The sequence below is a fragment of the Ziziphus jujuba genome, chromosome 2 (assembly GCF_031755915.1).
Source record: "Ziziphus jujuba cultivar Dongzao chromosome 2, ASM3175591v1".
Classification (NCBI taxonomy): domain Eukaryota; kingdom Viridiplantae; phylum Streptophyta; class Magnoliopsida; order Rosales; family Rhamnaceae; genus Ziziphus; species Ziziphus jujuba.
The window spans coordinates 25964793-25977966 of record NC_083380.1 but is presented as its reverse complement, the minus strand read 5'-3'; the positions used below and the strand labels follow the sequence as shown (position 1 = coordinate 25977966).

The following is a 13174-nucleotide window of genomic DNA, read 5'->3' as shown; positions in this document are numbered from 1 at the left end:
ATAGACTAGCGGCACGCTTAAATCGGACATCCGGTTAAAAAGTTATGGACGTTTGAAGTTTACCGGATACCGTATTATTTTAATATTTTTTTTGGGTCGGTGAACAGTGAAATGCCACGTGTCAGTTTCTGATTGGTCCACGTGGCATGAACAGTGTCATGCAGGGGTTTTATTTGTTAAAACACTCGGGGAAGAGAGAGAAAGAGAGAGAAGAGAGAGAAAGAGAGAGAGGAGAGAGAAAGAGCCACCGCCGGCCACCGGATTTTGTCACTGTTCCGGCCGAGTTACTGTACACGCGCCGGACAGAAAGCTTGCCCACCTCATTTCCGGCAAAACCTCCAAATTTCACGGCGAACGGCCGCCGGACGCGCCCGGATCGGACGTCCGAAGTTTGGCGGCGATTTTTCCCCTCCACCGCCGGCCACCGCGAATCGGCACTATTCCGGCCTATAAACAGTACACGCGCCTGACAGCCTTGATCCTCTCCTCAAGTCCGGCCTACCCACCAAAAATCACGACCATCGGACCACCGACGCGCCGGGATCGGAGCGTTTTCCGGCGAGGGGTCAAAAATCTTCAAACGGTGATTTCTCCGCCGTCCGACCTCCGTTTTGCTCACCGTCGGTCCCGTTGGATTGCTCTCCTCACGATCTACAAATCTGCAAAATTTCACAGCAAACGGCCACCGTCGGAAATTACTGTTCCGGCGACGGTTGCCGGTGACGTGGCGGCCGCCGGAAATCACTGTTCCGGCGAGTACCCCGAAAATTCCGGCCAGCTCCAGTCCGCAGTGTTCGACCTCCTGAACCCAAATCCGACTTCCGTTTCCACCAATTCGCGACGGTTTGGGAGAATTGCAAAGCCGAAACCCGAAAAGCTTCCCGATAAAATTCCGACCCCGTCGGGTACGATCATCGGAAATTAAGACCGGATCTGTGATTAGCATCACTCGAGCTTCGATTCGGTATATAATTCGTAAATTTTAGTTATCGTTTGGTGTTCGCTCCCCGGGTACCCATTTAGGGATTACCCGAATAAAATATTAATATTTGTGGTTTTGGTACTGTGGATGTTTTAGGTGCACGTGCAAGTAGCGGAGTCAATCCTACGGAGGATCTTGATTGAGATACGTGCACAAGGTGAGTGACCCACCTTCAAATTAATTTTGGGGAATTTAATTGATGAATATATTATGTGTGAATTAAATATTTGGAATTTAATTTCTATGTGCCAAATATTTATTGGATTTATTGTAGAATTATTTATGAATTTATTGGATTTAAGAAAATGCGAATTCTACAAATTTATGCCGTGTGGAATTATTTTATGGTTTTGAGGATTTTGAAATTGGTGTGGTTTTAATGGTAAATTGGGCACGATTTGATTTTCAAATATTTCAAGGAAAATATTTGGTTATGTTGGTGATTTCAATTTTTATGAAATATGCCCATAAAATATTATGGGATTTGATTATGATATTTCGAGAAATTATTTATGCTTGGAAAAAAAATGTGGATATTTGAATTGATGGATTTGGGAGTTGGTGGATTTGAAAATCATGGGATTTATGGTATTAATTATAAGGAAATTGTGGAGAATTTCCCGGTTCAAGCGGATGGATTATGCCCGCTATGTTTATGAAAAATGTGAAATTTGTTTTATAATTTAAATTGTGGATTTTATGATTTTTAGATGCACCGTGCACGTACTGGTGTTCTGATTATGTGATATGGTATATGTGATATGGATATTGTGCACACGGATATGATTAGCGCGCAGGTGGGTGTGAGTAGCGCGCGGTTGATATTATGAGGGTGTCCTGTGGATGCCATCGGAGAGGGCGGCCACCCCCCATTGGCCGGGACACCAGGTTAGCAGCGGCGCAGTGGGACGCCACGCGACCGTATGCCGGTTTCTTTCTATAACCTCCTGTCTGGCGGTACCTTGGGACGCTGGGTACTGTTGGCGCCACTGGTATATAGTGGGTGCATCAAATGATTTTCAGAACTGTGTTTTAAAAATAAAATGTTTGGAAACTGAATTGGAATTAAAAATATAATTGTTACCGCTTCTGGTATTTAATTGATGTCTTGGTTTTCGGGAAATATGAATAAAGGGTTTTGTGAAAATGTTTTAAAAGGGGAACCTTTCCAACTGAGAGAATTGTAAGGGTTTGAGAGACATTATTATTTCCAAATAATTATTATTTATATACCTATTACCGTGGTATGATAGTGTAGAGTAGTAGGGTCGCTCACTGAGATGATTAGCATCTCACACTCTTAAATTCCGTTCCTCTAGGTACCAGGTTGTCGGTGTTCACTCGGAGCGGACTTGATCTTCCTCGCTGTATTTGTTCGCGCAGTACCTTGTTCTTCTTTTACTGCAGTTGTAATATTTCGTTCACTTTTGCTGTATTCTGTATTTTGTAGTACTTCATAAAGCTCTGTATACTGTATGGGACACTTATGTATTTGTATTGCACTGGATTACTGTATTTTTATTTTGGAGTGCTGAAATTTGTGGAACCAGTTCGTCGTACTGTGGGAGGAATAAGGGAACAATTATAGAAGTGTGTTTTCAGTGCAGGAAATTTTGTGGTAAGTCCATCCCTTAGGGGAGGTTCTGCCGGATCTTCCACAGAAGGGTCCGGTAGGGTTTCCCTGGGATCAGGGCTTGTCTAGGGTTCCGGTGGGGAACTTTGGACGGGTCCTGACAGTTGGTATCAGAGCATAGGTTCTTGTAATCCTTAGGGACTGTGCATTGCTGTACAGCCCATCCGTAAATTCCTTCCTTTTGTAATCGTGCTTAAGTGTCCCTGTTTCTAAACTCTTGTTTGTTTCTTCAGTAATCGACTACGATGAGTCGGCGGGACACACGTAGAACTCGGGAACGCTCGGCTGAGAGTTCCAGGAGTCGATCAAGCCTTAGAGATCTGGTCTCTCAGCTAACTAGAGCCTTAGGAGGTTCAAGCTCTAGTAACCGATCCGTGGATCAGGCTCGACGTTTAGGAGCCGTGGAGTTCGACGGAAGCCAAGGTCCAGCTGCAGCCTTGAAGTGGCTATCCAGCATGGAGAAAATCTTGGAAGAGGGGATGCAGTGCCCCGATGAGGATATGGTGAGGATTTCTGGGTTCATGTTAGAGGGAGACGCCCGGAAGTGGTGGCAAATGGAGAAGACCCGCAGAAGGCATACGTGGGACCAGTTCAAGATTGCCTTCTCTACTGAGTTCTGTCCTCCTGCCTACCGTGAGGCGAGAAGGAGAGAGTTCGAGGGACTGCGCCAGGGAAACATGACGGTGACAGAGTACGAGAGGAGGTTCCGGGAGCTGTCAGAGTTCTGCATGCACTTGATTCCCGACGATCACGCGAAGAAGGTGAGGTTCATAGACGGGTTGAACGAGAGCATCGGCTACACCCTTTCTGGGTCAGTACACCCCACCTATCAGTCCGCCAGGGATGCAGCGCTCGAGCTAGAGAGACAGGCGGAGATACACAGACCCTCGAGGCGCAGACCGTTCGAAGGTTCGTATAGCGGGGTACCTCGACAGGGGGCATCTAAGAAGAGTCATAGTTCAGGCTCAGACAGTGGTGGGTTCAGCCCTCGAGGCAGATTTCAGAGGAGAGGCGGCTATCGTATGCCCCAACCAGCGCGCCATTCCATCAGCGGCGGCACGAGCTCATATCAGCACTCTGGGTTTAGCCCCAAGCCATTCTGCAGACGTTGCAATAGAGCACACCATGGGATTTGCCAGTTTGAGGGTGTGTGCTTTCAGTGTGGACAGGCGGGACATATTAAGAGAAATTGCCCTTATGGAGAGGCGGGAGTGTTAGGGGTGAGCCCACCATCACATCAGGCCAGTGGATCGCGGGGTCAGAGTTCCCGAGGGAGTTATGCAGTAGGAGGTTCATCGGGATCAGTCCCACAGCCTGTTGGACCGAGCAGGGGTAGAGGACGGAGGCCCCAGCAGACAGGGCAGGGTCGAGTGTTTGCGATGACGCAGCAGGAGGCCCTAGCTACACCGGACGTCGTGGCAGGTACGTTGAATATATTTGGTAATGATGCATTAGTACTTATAGACCCGGGAGCAACACATTCATTCATCTCCAAGGAATTCGTCACTCGGGTCGGTATGACCCCTACTCCTTTAGAATGTCTAGTAGAGATAGCCACTCCTGCAGGAGAATCCTTGTGGCCTAGCCAGTTAATCAAGGAATGTTTCTTCTGCATCGAAGATCAAGTGATGGAGGCGGACTTGATCCTGTTGGATCTGTCCGGACTTGATGTAATTTTGGGCATGGATTGGTTGGCAAGGAACCATGCATCTGTAGACTGTTTCAGCAAGGAAGTTACATTCAGGAGGCCAGGGTTGCCAGAAGTAGTATTCCGTGGAGGAGTTGGAAGGCCCTTACCGAGGTTGATATCTACCCTTACCGCCAAGAAGCTACTGAATAAAGGTTGCCAGGGGTATTTGGCTCATGTGATAGATACCCGAGTAAGTGGGGTCAGGTTGGAAGACATGCCCGTTGTGAGGGATTTCCCGGACGTGTTTCCTGAGGAGTTACCAGGATTGCCTCCGGAAAGGGAAGTTGACTTTCCCATTGAATTGATTCCAGGCACCGTGCCTATTTCTCTACCACCGTATCGGATGGCTCCAGCGGAGTTAAGGGAGCTAAAGGTCCAGTTGCAAGATTTGGTAGATAAGGGGTTTATTAGACCAAGTATATCGCCGTGGGGAGCCCCAGTTTTGTTTGTAAAGAAAAAGGATGGTAGTCTAAGGCTGTGTATAGACTACCGACAACTTAATAAGGTCACCATTCCTAATCGCTATCCGTTGCCAAGGATAGATGATCTATTCGACCAACTCCAAGGTGCCAAGGTGTTCTCCAAGATCGACTTGAGGTCGGGATACCATCAGTTAAGGATCCGAGAGTCGGACATTCCTAAGACTGCCTTTAGGACGAGGTACGGACATTATGAATTCCTAGTGATGTCGTTCGGACTCACCAACGCCCCAGCAGCTTTCATGGACTTGATGAATAGGGTGTTTCGTCCGTACTTGGATCATTTTGTCATTGTATTTATCGATGACATTCTGATCTATTCAAGGAGCCAAGAAGAGCACGTGAGGCATTTGAAGAGAGTGCTCCAAACTCTAAGGCAGCATCAGCTATATGCTAAATTAGACAAGTGTGAATTCTGGTTAAATCAAGTGGGTTTTCTCGGACATATCGTGTCGGCAGAAGGTATCTATGTGGACCCTGATAAGGTAAAGGCAGTGTTGAGTTGGGAGCGCCCTACCACTGTGAGGGAGGTACGAAGTTTTCTTGGATTAGCGGGTTACTACCGTCGTTTTATTGAAGGGTTTTCAAGGACTGCCGGGCCGCTTCATAGATTGACCCGAAAGAATGTTGAATTTAGTTGGACGGACAGGTGTGAACAGAGTTTTCAAATAGCTATGATTGAGAGAAACTAAGAGGCATTAATAATAGGATTTAGTAGACCCCCATTTGTTGAGGGAGGTGATGGTCACAATATTAGCAACTTTCTCCACAACTTTGATTTGAGCACCAAATTCAGTCTTAGAATTATTTGACATTCAAATAAATACTAATTTTGTATAATGTAAATTATTCAACTAAAGATAGGGTACCTACACCTGAAGTAGCAAAAACATGGAGAAGTAAAAATTACAGATAAAGGGATGAGGAAGAGAGGAAAAAAGACGGATATTAGAAGAGATGGATGTGCATCGCAAGTTCCATTCAAGGATAAAACTTAAAACATTTCCATAACTATTTTATTCATATGCTCTGTTGCTCTTCAGTTGGAGAGTGATGTTGCTTAGCAGAGCAAGCGTTCATATATAAATATACATGCATATGCAATATATATACTGTTTCAAGTTGCCACTTGCCACTGCTGTAAAATTCTCGTTTTTCCTACTGTAATAGTCATGGACCATGCATTTTAGTAGAAAAACATAAATACATGCATGTAGTCATAAAAGTTGTCTCTCTTTCTCTTCAGTTTGTTACTTGTAGAGTTTTAATTCTTAATTATTTCATGCTTCTTGGTCATAGGTTAAAGTCATTTTCTTCTCAAAATCAGGGGAGCGTGCTTCTCCATTTGTACGCCAATCAGTAAAAAATTATTGGGATCATGCTTCTTTTGCATTTGTGCTATGGCGAGAAGAGGAATCTTCTGTTTGGTTTAATGCGTGAGTCATTTCGTAGGATGCTACTTTAGCTTTCTATTCTTCTATATTGGATAAAAAATCTATTGATATTGGATCATTGGGAAATTTGTCAATGACAACAGGTTTGAGGTGGAATCTGCACCTGCTATAGTAATTTTAAAAGATCCAGGTGTCAAACCTCTTGTTCACCATGGTACTCAACTCTGTTAACTATTTCCTCTGTAATAAATTAATAATTTGGTGAAAGTTCAGTAATTTCTTATTTAAAAAAAAAAAAGAAAAAAAAAGAAAGAAAGTGCAAGCTCTGTTATAAGCAAAGTTGTTGATTTATGTTGCAGGTGCAGTTAACAATTCACAGTTTCTAAATATTATGGAACATAATAAGCTACAAGGTAGGCGGTTGTCTAACCATCATTTTAATAGTTTGGCTTCCATCTAATTGTATTCGGATCATTTCTGAATTCTGCTTTATTACATTGCATTTGTTAAGAAATTGTCTGACCTGTAGTAACTTTGTCTATTGCTATTTCTTTCCTCTCAGATGCTGTAGGCACATAATAATTTTTAATGATATAGATGCAGCAATTTGACTGCTATGTTTTGGCTTTTTACTTATTTCAATCGATATGTTGTGCCTCCAAACTCTGCTTTGATACCTGTTTGAATTGATACTCAACTTCAAGAAGACTTAACAATGAGCACAAATAACTAAATAAATAAAAGTTTCTATCATTGTGACTGCAAAAGAAATTAAAGTTCCCAGAAATTGTAGATTTTGATGCCAAGTAGATGAAGTTTTTCCTAGCAACATTGATAATTGAAAAGGACGAGGAGCAGTAAGGATCAAGATAGTCCTCCCTTCTTTGCTGCTTCCTAAAAATGGAATAGTCTTTTTCTTTGATACATTTTTATACATCTTGTGGAAAAAAATAGCCCTAAGAAATAATCCATGGACTTCTAAATGATCTTCTAGTCATGATAATAGAATCCACATTATAATGCATTTTAATGTACACATCCCATTACAATTACAGCAGTGGTGTGTTTTTATATCTATGATTGAACTTTATTTTTTATTCTATTTACATTTTCAGGCATGTGTCAAATTTACTGTTCATTTTCCATTTAGTAGTGAAATCTGAAGTGACATATAAACTTTCAAATTTCTCTTTTACGATGACAATTGTATGTTAATTAGATGGCCTGTTTTACTCAAGCTGATGCCACCAGGTGACAAAGCTAATGTTATATATATTTTATCAAATTAAGCTACATGATGTAGATTGACATTTCAATACACATTAGTATATAATTTGATGTAGAGCTTCATATGCATCATTTACCACCGTGCATCATCTACCACTCCTTGGTATCTAGGTGCCACTAATTAGAAACAAAATGGTAAAAACTGTAAAATACCAAATGGTAAAGTGCAGAGGGCGTTTGCAATGAACTTGTTTATTGTTAGGATGGCTGAACTCCATGGGTGGGTAGTTCCCAACAAAATCAATCATTTGAGCTGGTGGCAGTTGGTGGTACATGTGTTTGTTCTCCCATCTGATGACTTAAAATGATCTTTTGTTCATGTTTACTTTAGCTTATAAAGTATTGCTAAATTATGAAGCTCAAAAGGATTGAAAAGTGTCCTATGAGATAAATTTTTAGGTTCAAGGAGGGAGAGGCCCTTTTTCATATATTTAAGCTTATGTTCACAGAGCTTCCTCAACTAAGGAGTACAACATCAATGGAATTGGGTTGTGATGCCCGTGGCTATTCTCGTGCTGGATATGATACCACTACTTGGTACTGTGCTATTCTGGCAGGAAGGCATGGCCCAGAACTCAATAAAATGCGTGAAGTAAGCTTCTTTCCTATGCTTATGTTTTAGACTTTACCCTTTATTATTTAGTCTGTGAATTTTAGCATTTTTATGCTTGAATAATTTTACTAAAGATTTCTTTGGAGATCAAGTGAAATGAAAAATATCGCATGGCATCTCATATAATAATTTCATTTTGCAAGCGATGTGAATTACATAAGTTCATAGACCATGCGCAGGGTCCAACAAGTATTATCAGATAAGACTGAGTCAAGTACAGTGGATGGAGATGAATCTGTAACTACAGCATTGGTTGTGTTCAAAGCTAAACGACTGACATTTGCTTGGCTTGATGGGGAAGCTCAAAAGGTGATATTTTTTTGTTAGTGACGTGTTGTTCTTATTGAACAATGTCTTTATGTAACAAATTGTTGCATCTTTGAACTGTATCTTGTTCTGAGCCAGTTAAATTTTTATTTTTCAGAGATATTGTTTCTTCTATCTCAATTCTGAGACCAGCTACGAAACCTGTGGACCAAGGAGAGATATTACTGATGTAGCTCAACTATTTATTGTGCGTTACAAAAGGAATTCTACCGAAGAGAATCGGAAGCCTGAGACAAAAAGAAACAGCATATGGGATGCATTACAAGAACAGGAACTGGATTCTGCAGCACAGCTTGTGGCAAGGTACAATGGTTCAGCTGAATCTCCAGAGGTACAAACTCGAGTTTTTCCTAATATTCCAGAGTGCTTTAGTTAGCGGCCTTGAATAGTGTGTTTACCTAATTTCTTCTCAACTAAAATTACAATCCTTATTAGGAAATACAAAGATCTTCCTCTGTTTTCCAAGAATTATAATAATTACATATCTTTCTGCTACTCATTAATTTCAAATGTTTTAAATGTTGCACGTACAGTTCTTTAACTTAAACAAAATTTTAATCTTTGGGTAATGGAAGTAGCAATCTTGAATTTATAATTAGTTTTGAGAACGGATATTACAATAAATAATCCGTAATTCATTTTAGAAATTTAAGATGGAAAGATAGGGAAGAAGATTATAGCTACATTTCAAAATTTCCAACATTTTGGAACTGGGAGGTAATTTCATCGCAGTGCGTCATTAGTTTTTCCTAAAAAACCAAGAAGGTTAGTGTATTGTTTTCCACACCTTTTCCTTGTGTAGCTGGGCTGCCTCACCTTTTTTATTTTTATTTTGTATAAATTTATTATTATTATTATTATTAGTATTTATATTATTTGCTTCCTGCAGATTATTAAATGGATATCTCAAATAATCAAGGATGGTGACTCCAGAGATCTTCCCCATTATGTAAACTACTTGCTTGAATGCTTGTGCATATTTTGTAGACAAGTTTTTGGGAGCTTGCTTTTGTATGTACTTCCTTTTTTCAGTCCCTTTAGCGGTCACTAGTCTGGGCTTTAAATTGGTATGGTTTTAGGAACCAGTCGGGATATGATTATAACTTCTCTCACCTTCTCAATCTATTTCTAATGTAGAGAACAAAAACTCCCGATTTAGTTCCTGAGGATGCGGACCCTATTTGGATCAAAAGTTTGCAAAGCATTACTACACTGTCTTCAGTGAAGCAGCGTTTTCATGGTATTATGATAAGAATCTCTGACCACATTGGAGATCCAAGAATTGGCCCCATCTTGCTTCTGGGAGCATTGATGTCTTTTGGTGCCATCTGGCTGCGGAGGAGTCAACCAACTCTTCAATCTAATCCACAGAGTCAACCCAATACTGGGGTAAGTATGGTCATCCTCAGGCATATGGTTGTTAGTGTCAGTGTTATTCAATACATGACATACCATTGTGTTGCAAGTTGCAAGTTTGCAACACTTGTTTGGATACACGATGTGTTTTATGAGAAGGTTGTTAATTGATGTTGCTGAAAATGAAATTTTTAATTAAAATATGAAACATTTGATTGTTTTAGGGAGTAGCTATGCTCAACTCAAGCAACTCCTACAGTTTTTTTGCATGACTAATTTCGTGAGAATTATAGCTAACAACATTAAATAAGTGGACTGATTCAGTAGAAAAATATATTTTAGAGGGGGTAGTAAGATAATTTTTTGGGGTGATTTATGGGGTAGAGCAGAAAACATGGTAGTTATATTCATGTTTAAGATTAAGCGCAGGAACCAAAAGTTATCGTATGGCTACATTCTTGAATGTCTTATCAAATTTGCTATCCTCTTTCCCTTGTTATTATTATTATTATATTATTATTATTACTACTATTTTCTATGATAATCCTGTATCACAAATCTAAATTCATGAATGCAGCAATCTTATTTGTAATCCTTGCAAATCTAAACCTTCCCAAATAGCAGCATCATTTTTGTAACCTCTTTTTTTAGTATTTATTATCTTTATGGTTCTGATGTATACTCAAAAGTTAGTAACCTGTTGCATATGCATATCATTACAGGATGCAAGTAGGCTACAGAAGAGAGATCGAATAAGAACCGGGTCAAATAAAGAACCTCGTCCTTCTTCCATCACAGACCGCGAACCAAAAGATGCTTACCAGATGCCATTTACGGATTCAGATTCTGAGTAGCAGATTCAGTTTTTGGAGTTGATGAATCCAGAAACCAAACATCAAAAACGCTTGTTTATAGAGATTTCACAAATACTAATATATAATTATTGGAAGGCATGATTTTTTTTTTTTTTTTGGGGTAATATTATTGAAAGGCATGATTGTTTGCTTATAATGTGTTAGATAATGTACTTTCTATATCCCTGTTGGTTGTTCAATCTAATTGCATGTCTTTGTAGAGAATCAAGTACAGCAGCGGTACCTAATCACCAGTACAATGTTCAAATATCATAGTTAGTTAAATATGGAATCATATAAATATGTAAATGTTATGTGCATGTATTAATTATTCTGTTTATTTAAAAATGCGAAAAAAAAGAAAAAAGAAAAATCGGCTGAAAAATATGTAAATGGAACGAAAAATATGGATATTTAATATATATTAAAATTAGTTTGATGTATTTTAATATGATAAAATATTAATCATTTGATGTATTTTAAGAGATCAAAAATAGTAAATAATTGAAAGAATAATAAAAAAAAAATAAATCTATTTTTATACACTTTTTTATGTTGTTGCAAAAGAGAAAAAAATAATTGAAATTATTAATTTTTTCAAAATACCTTCCTTTTTTTTTATTTTTTTTCCTTTTTTGTTGTTGGTACTTGTATATTATGGCTATATACTTAATACATATTTTAAACATTTCTCTTCCACAAATTGCATATTTTTCCATGCAAATGAAATCAAAATGAAAAATATTAATTTTTTTAAAAAATATGTAGGCATGCACATTATACACGCACTATTGGTATTACTAATTTACTAATTAGGCCAAATATCGCGTATCTAATCAACACTCATGATATAAACATGAAGTGTAGGTCCTACAACATTATTTACATGAGGTTCGTTTGATTAGATTTTTCTGTCCAACAATTGCATGTAAGATTTTTTATTTTATTTTTTAAGTCCAAATGCTTTTTTCAATTCACAATAATGTCAATATTTATCAAATTTGTTAATCAAATAATGTAGTCAATCAAGTATTAAAATTTAATCGGATTTGTTTTCTATTTACTTATCTATATTTATGTTATATTAATATTTTATTGATAATATATAATAGCATGTCATTTTGTAAATGTGTTTAGTAAAAACTTTAGTACCTATAGCACAGAGTGTTTTAAATTGAGTAATAATAATGCTATAGGTAACAAAATGTTTATTAAATTTATTTACCAGATAAAATATATTAAAATATTATTGATTATCATATTTATATAGTCTAAATATAAAAAAGTAAACCTTAAATGGATAAGTGAATTAAAAAAAAAAAAATTAAATGCTATCACATCATTGTGTATATAAATTTAGTGAACATTTGATAAACTAGCATACTGATCAAGCAAAAGTATGTCATTTTGTAAATGTGTTTGTAAATAATTTGGTGCCTATAGCATGAAGGATTTTTAAATCAAGTAAAGGTAATTAGACTCTTGAAATTAATGTTTATGCAAATTTTAAATAGTCAAAACATGTTTGTAAAGTATAAATGTCCCAAATTTTTATAATTTCCAAAATTTTTGTTTCAAACCATTTTTATAAAACTATTTCAAAATTAGAACTTTAAAATTCAAAGTAAAAGTATTTTAAAAGATAAAGAAAGAAAAGAGATAGTTTGATTTTTGAATTAATGTTTATATAAATTTAAAATTGTCAAAACTTGTTTATAAGGTTATACATGTTAATGTAGGTTTCTTGGTTATATATACCTTCAATAGTAAGAGAAATTAATGTTTTCACCAATAAAGTTGACTTTCTGTAGTCTTCTTAACAATAACCTAGCTAATCGATTGTACATAATTAATAAAGTTGGATGAAAATAAACATTTTTTAAACTTCTTCTTATTATTATTTTTTATATTGGAGGTGGGATTCTTAATTTTTTTTTTTCACTTAAAACATATTATATATATATATATATATATTTCACATCAAAATATTCTAATTTTTTAAAATAAGGATATACACTTATCCTCCAATTTTGTCTGTATTTTAATAAAAAATTAAGACATTCTAACTTGATAAAGCTTTTATATAAAATCATCAGGATTTTTTATATTAATCTTTGTATTGCAGCTAAAATTTAAAAAGGCATATATAATTAACATTTTAATAACCTAATTATTAAAGTTAATAACAACAACTTAATTTTGAGTGGCTTTTCTTTTACACAACATCCATATATGCAATATGTCATTAATTACACCGTCAATATGTAAAAGGAGAATTCTTATATTAAGACGTATTCATGATTTTCTTATCAAAATTTCACTATTTAGCATTTGGATTATTTCAAAAGTTGATATGTAAATTATTTTTTAGATTTAAACGAGCATAAATAAGATTCAATTTGTCCTCTTGATTTTAGACAACCAAACATTTTAAAATCTTAGTCCTTAAAACAAGCTCAAAGACTAAAAATAAAAATATTGATTTTTTCATAAAAATATTCTGAGGAAACTAATTGATACATATATATATATATATATATATGATATAATAAGATATAT

At 37.1% G+C, this 13174-nt stretch overlaps 2 protein-coding genes across 3 annotated transcripts; both read left to right on the top strand.

The window, feature by feature from the left end:
* Nucleotides 1–2275: 2275 nt before the first annotated feature.
* On the top strand, nucleotides 2276–5476 carry LOC132800764 (uncharacterized). The gene has a single exon (XM_060815030.1). It carries the CDS (start codon nucleotides 2861–2863, stop codon nucleotides 5474–5476), a length of 2616 nt encoding a protein of 871 aa, XP_060671013.1. The 5' UTR covers nucleotides 2276–2860.
* Nucleotides 5477–5508: 32 nt separating this feature from the next.
* Nucleotides 5509–10799, top strand: LOC132800619 (uncharacterized). Of its 2 annotated transcripts, XM_060814755.1 has the most exons (9): nucleotides 5509–6220; nucleotides 6322–6392; nucleotides 6538–6591; nucleotides 7915–8057; nucleotides 8247–8387; nucleotides 8503–8736; nucleotides 9295–9354; nucleotides 9543–9794; nucleotides 10484–10799. In XM_060814755.1, the coding sequence occupies exons 3-9, from the start codon at nucleotides 6570–6572 to the stop codon at nucleotides 10613–10615; spliced, it is 984 nt and encodes a 327-aa protein (XP_060670738.1). In that variant the 5' UTR covers nucleotides 5509–6220; nucleotides 6322–6392; nucleotides 6538–6569; the 3' UTR covers nucleotides 10616–10799. The 2 variants fall into 2 exon arrangements, with proteins under 2 accessions (XP_060670738.1, XP_060670739.1); XM_060814756.1 differs by lacking the exon at nucleotides 5509–6220 and having other exon boundaries at nucleotides 8258–8387.
* Nucleotides 10800–13174: the final 2375 nt, after the last annotated feature.

Bases quoted from the DNA above. Each gene is read 5' to 3' on its own strand.
- LOC132800764 (XM_060815030.1), top strand. From the start codon at position 2,861: ATGAGTCGGCGGGACACACGTAGAACTCGGGAACGCTCGGCTGAGAGT.
- LOC132800619 (XM_060814755.1), top strand. From the start codon at position 6,570: ATGGAACATAATAAGCTACAAG. The intron at 8,737-9,294 runs GTACAAACTCGA...TGCTTCCTGCAG, and splicing joins GTTCAGCTGAATCTCCAGAG to ATTATTAAATGGATATCTCA. The intron at 9,795-10,483 runs GTAAGTATGGTC...ATATCATTACAG, and splicing joins AGAGTCAACCCAATACTGGG to GATGCAAGTAGGCTACAGAA.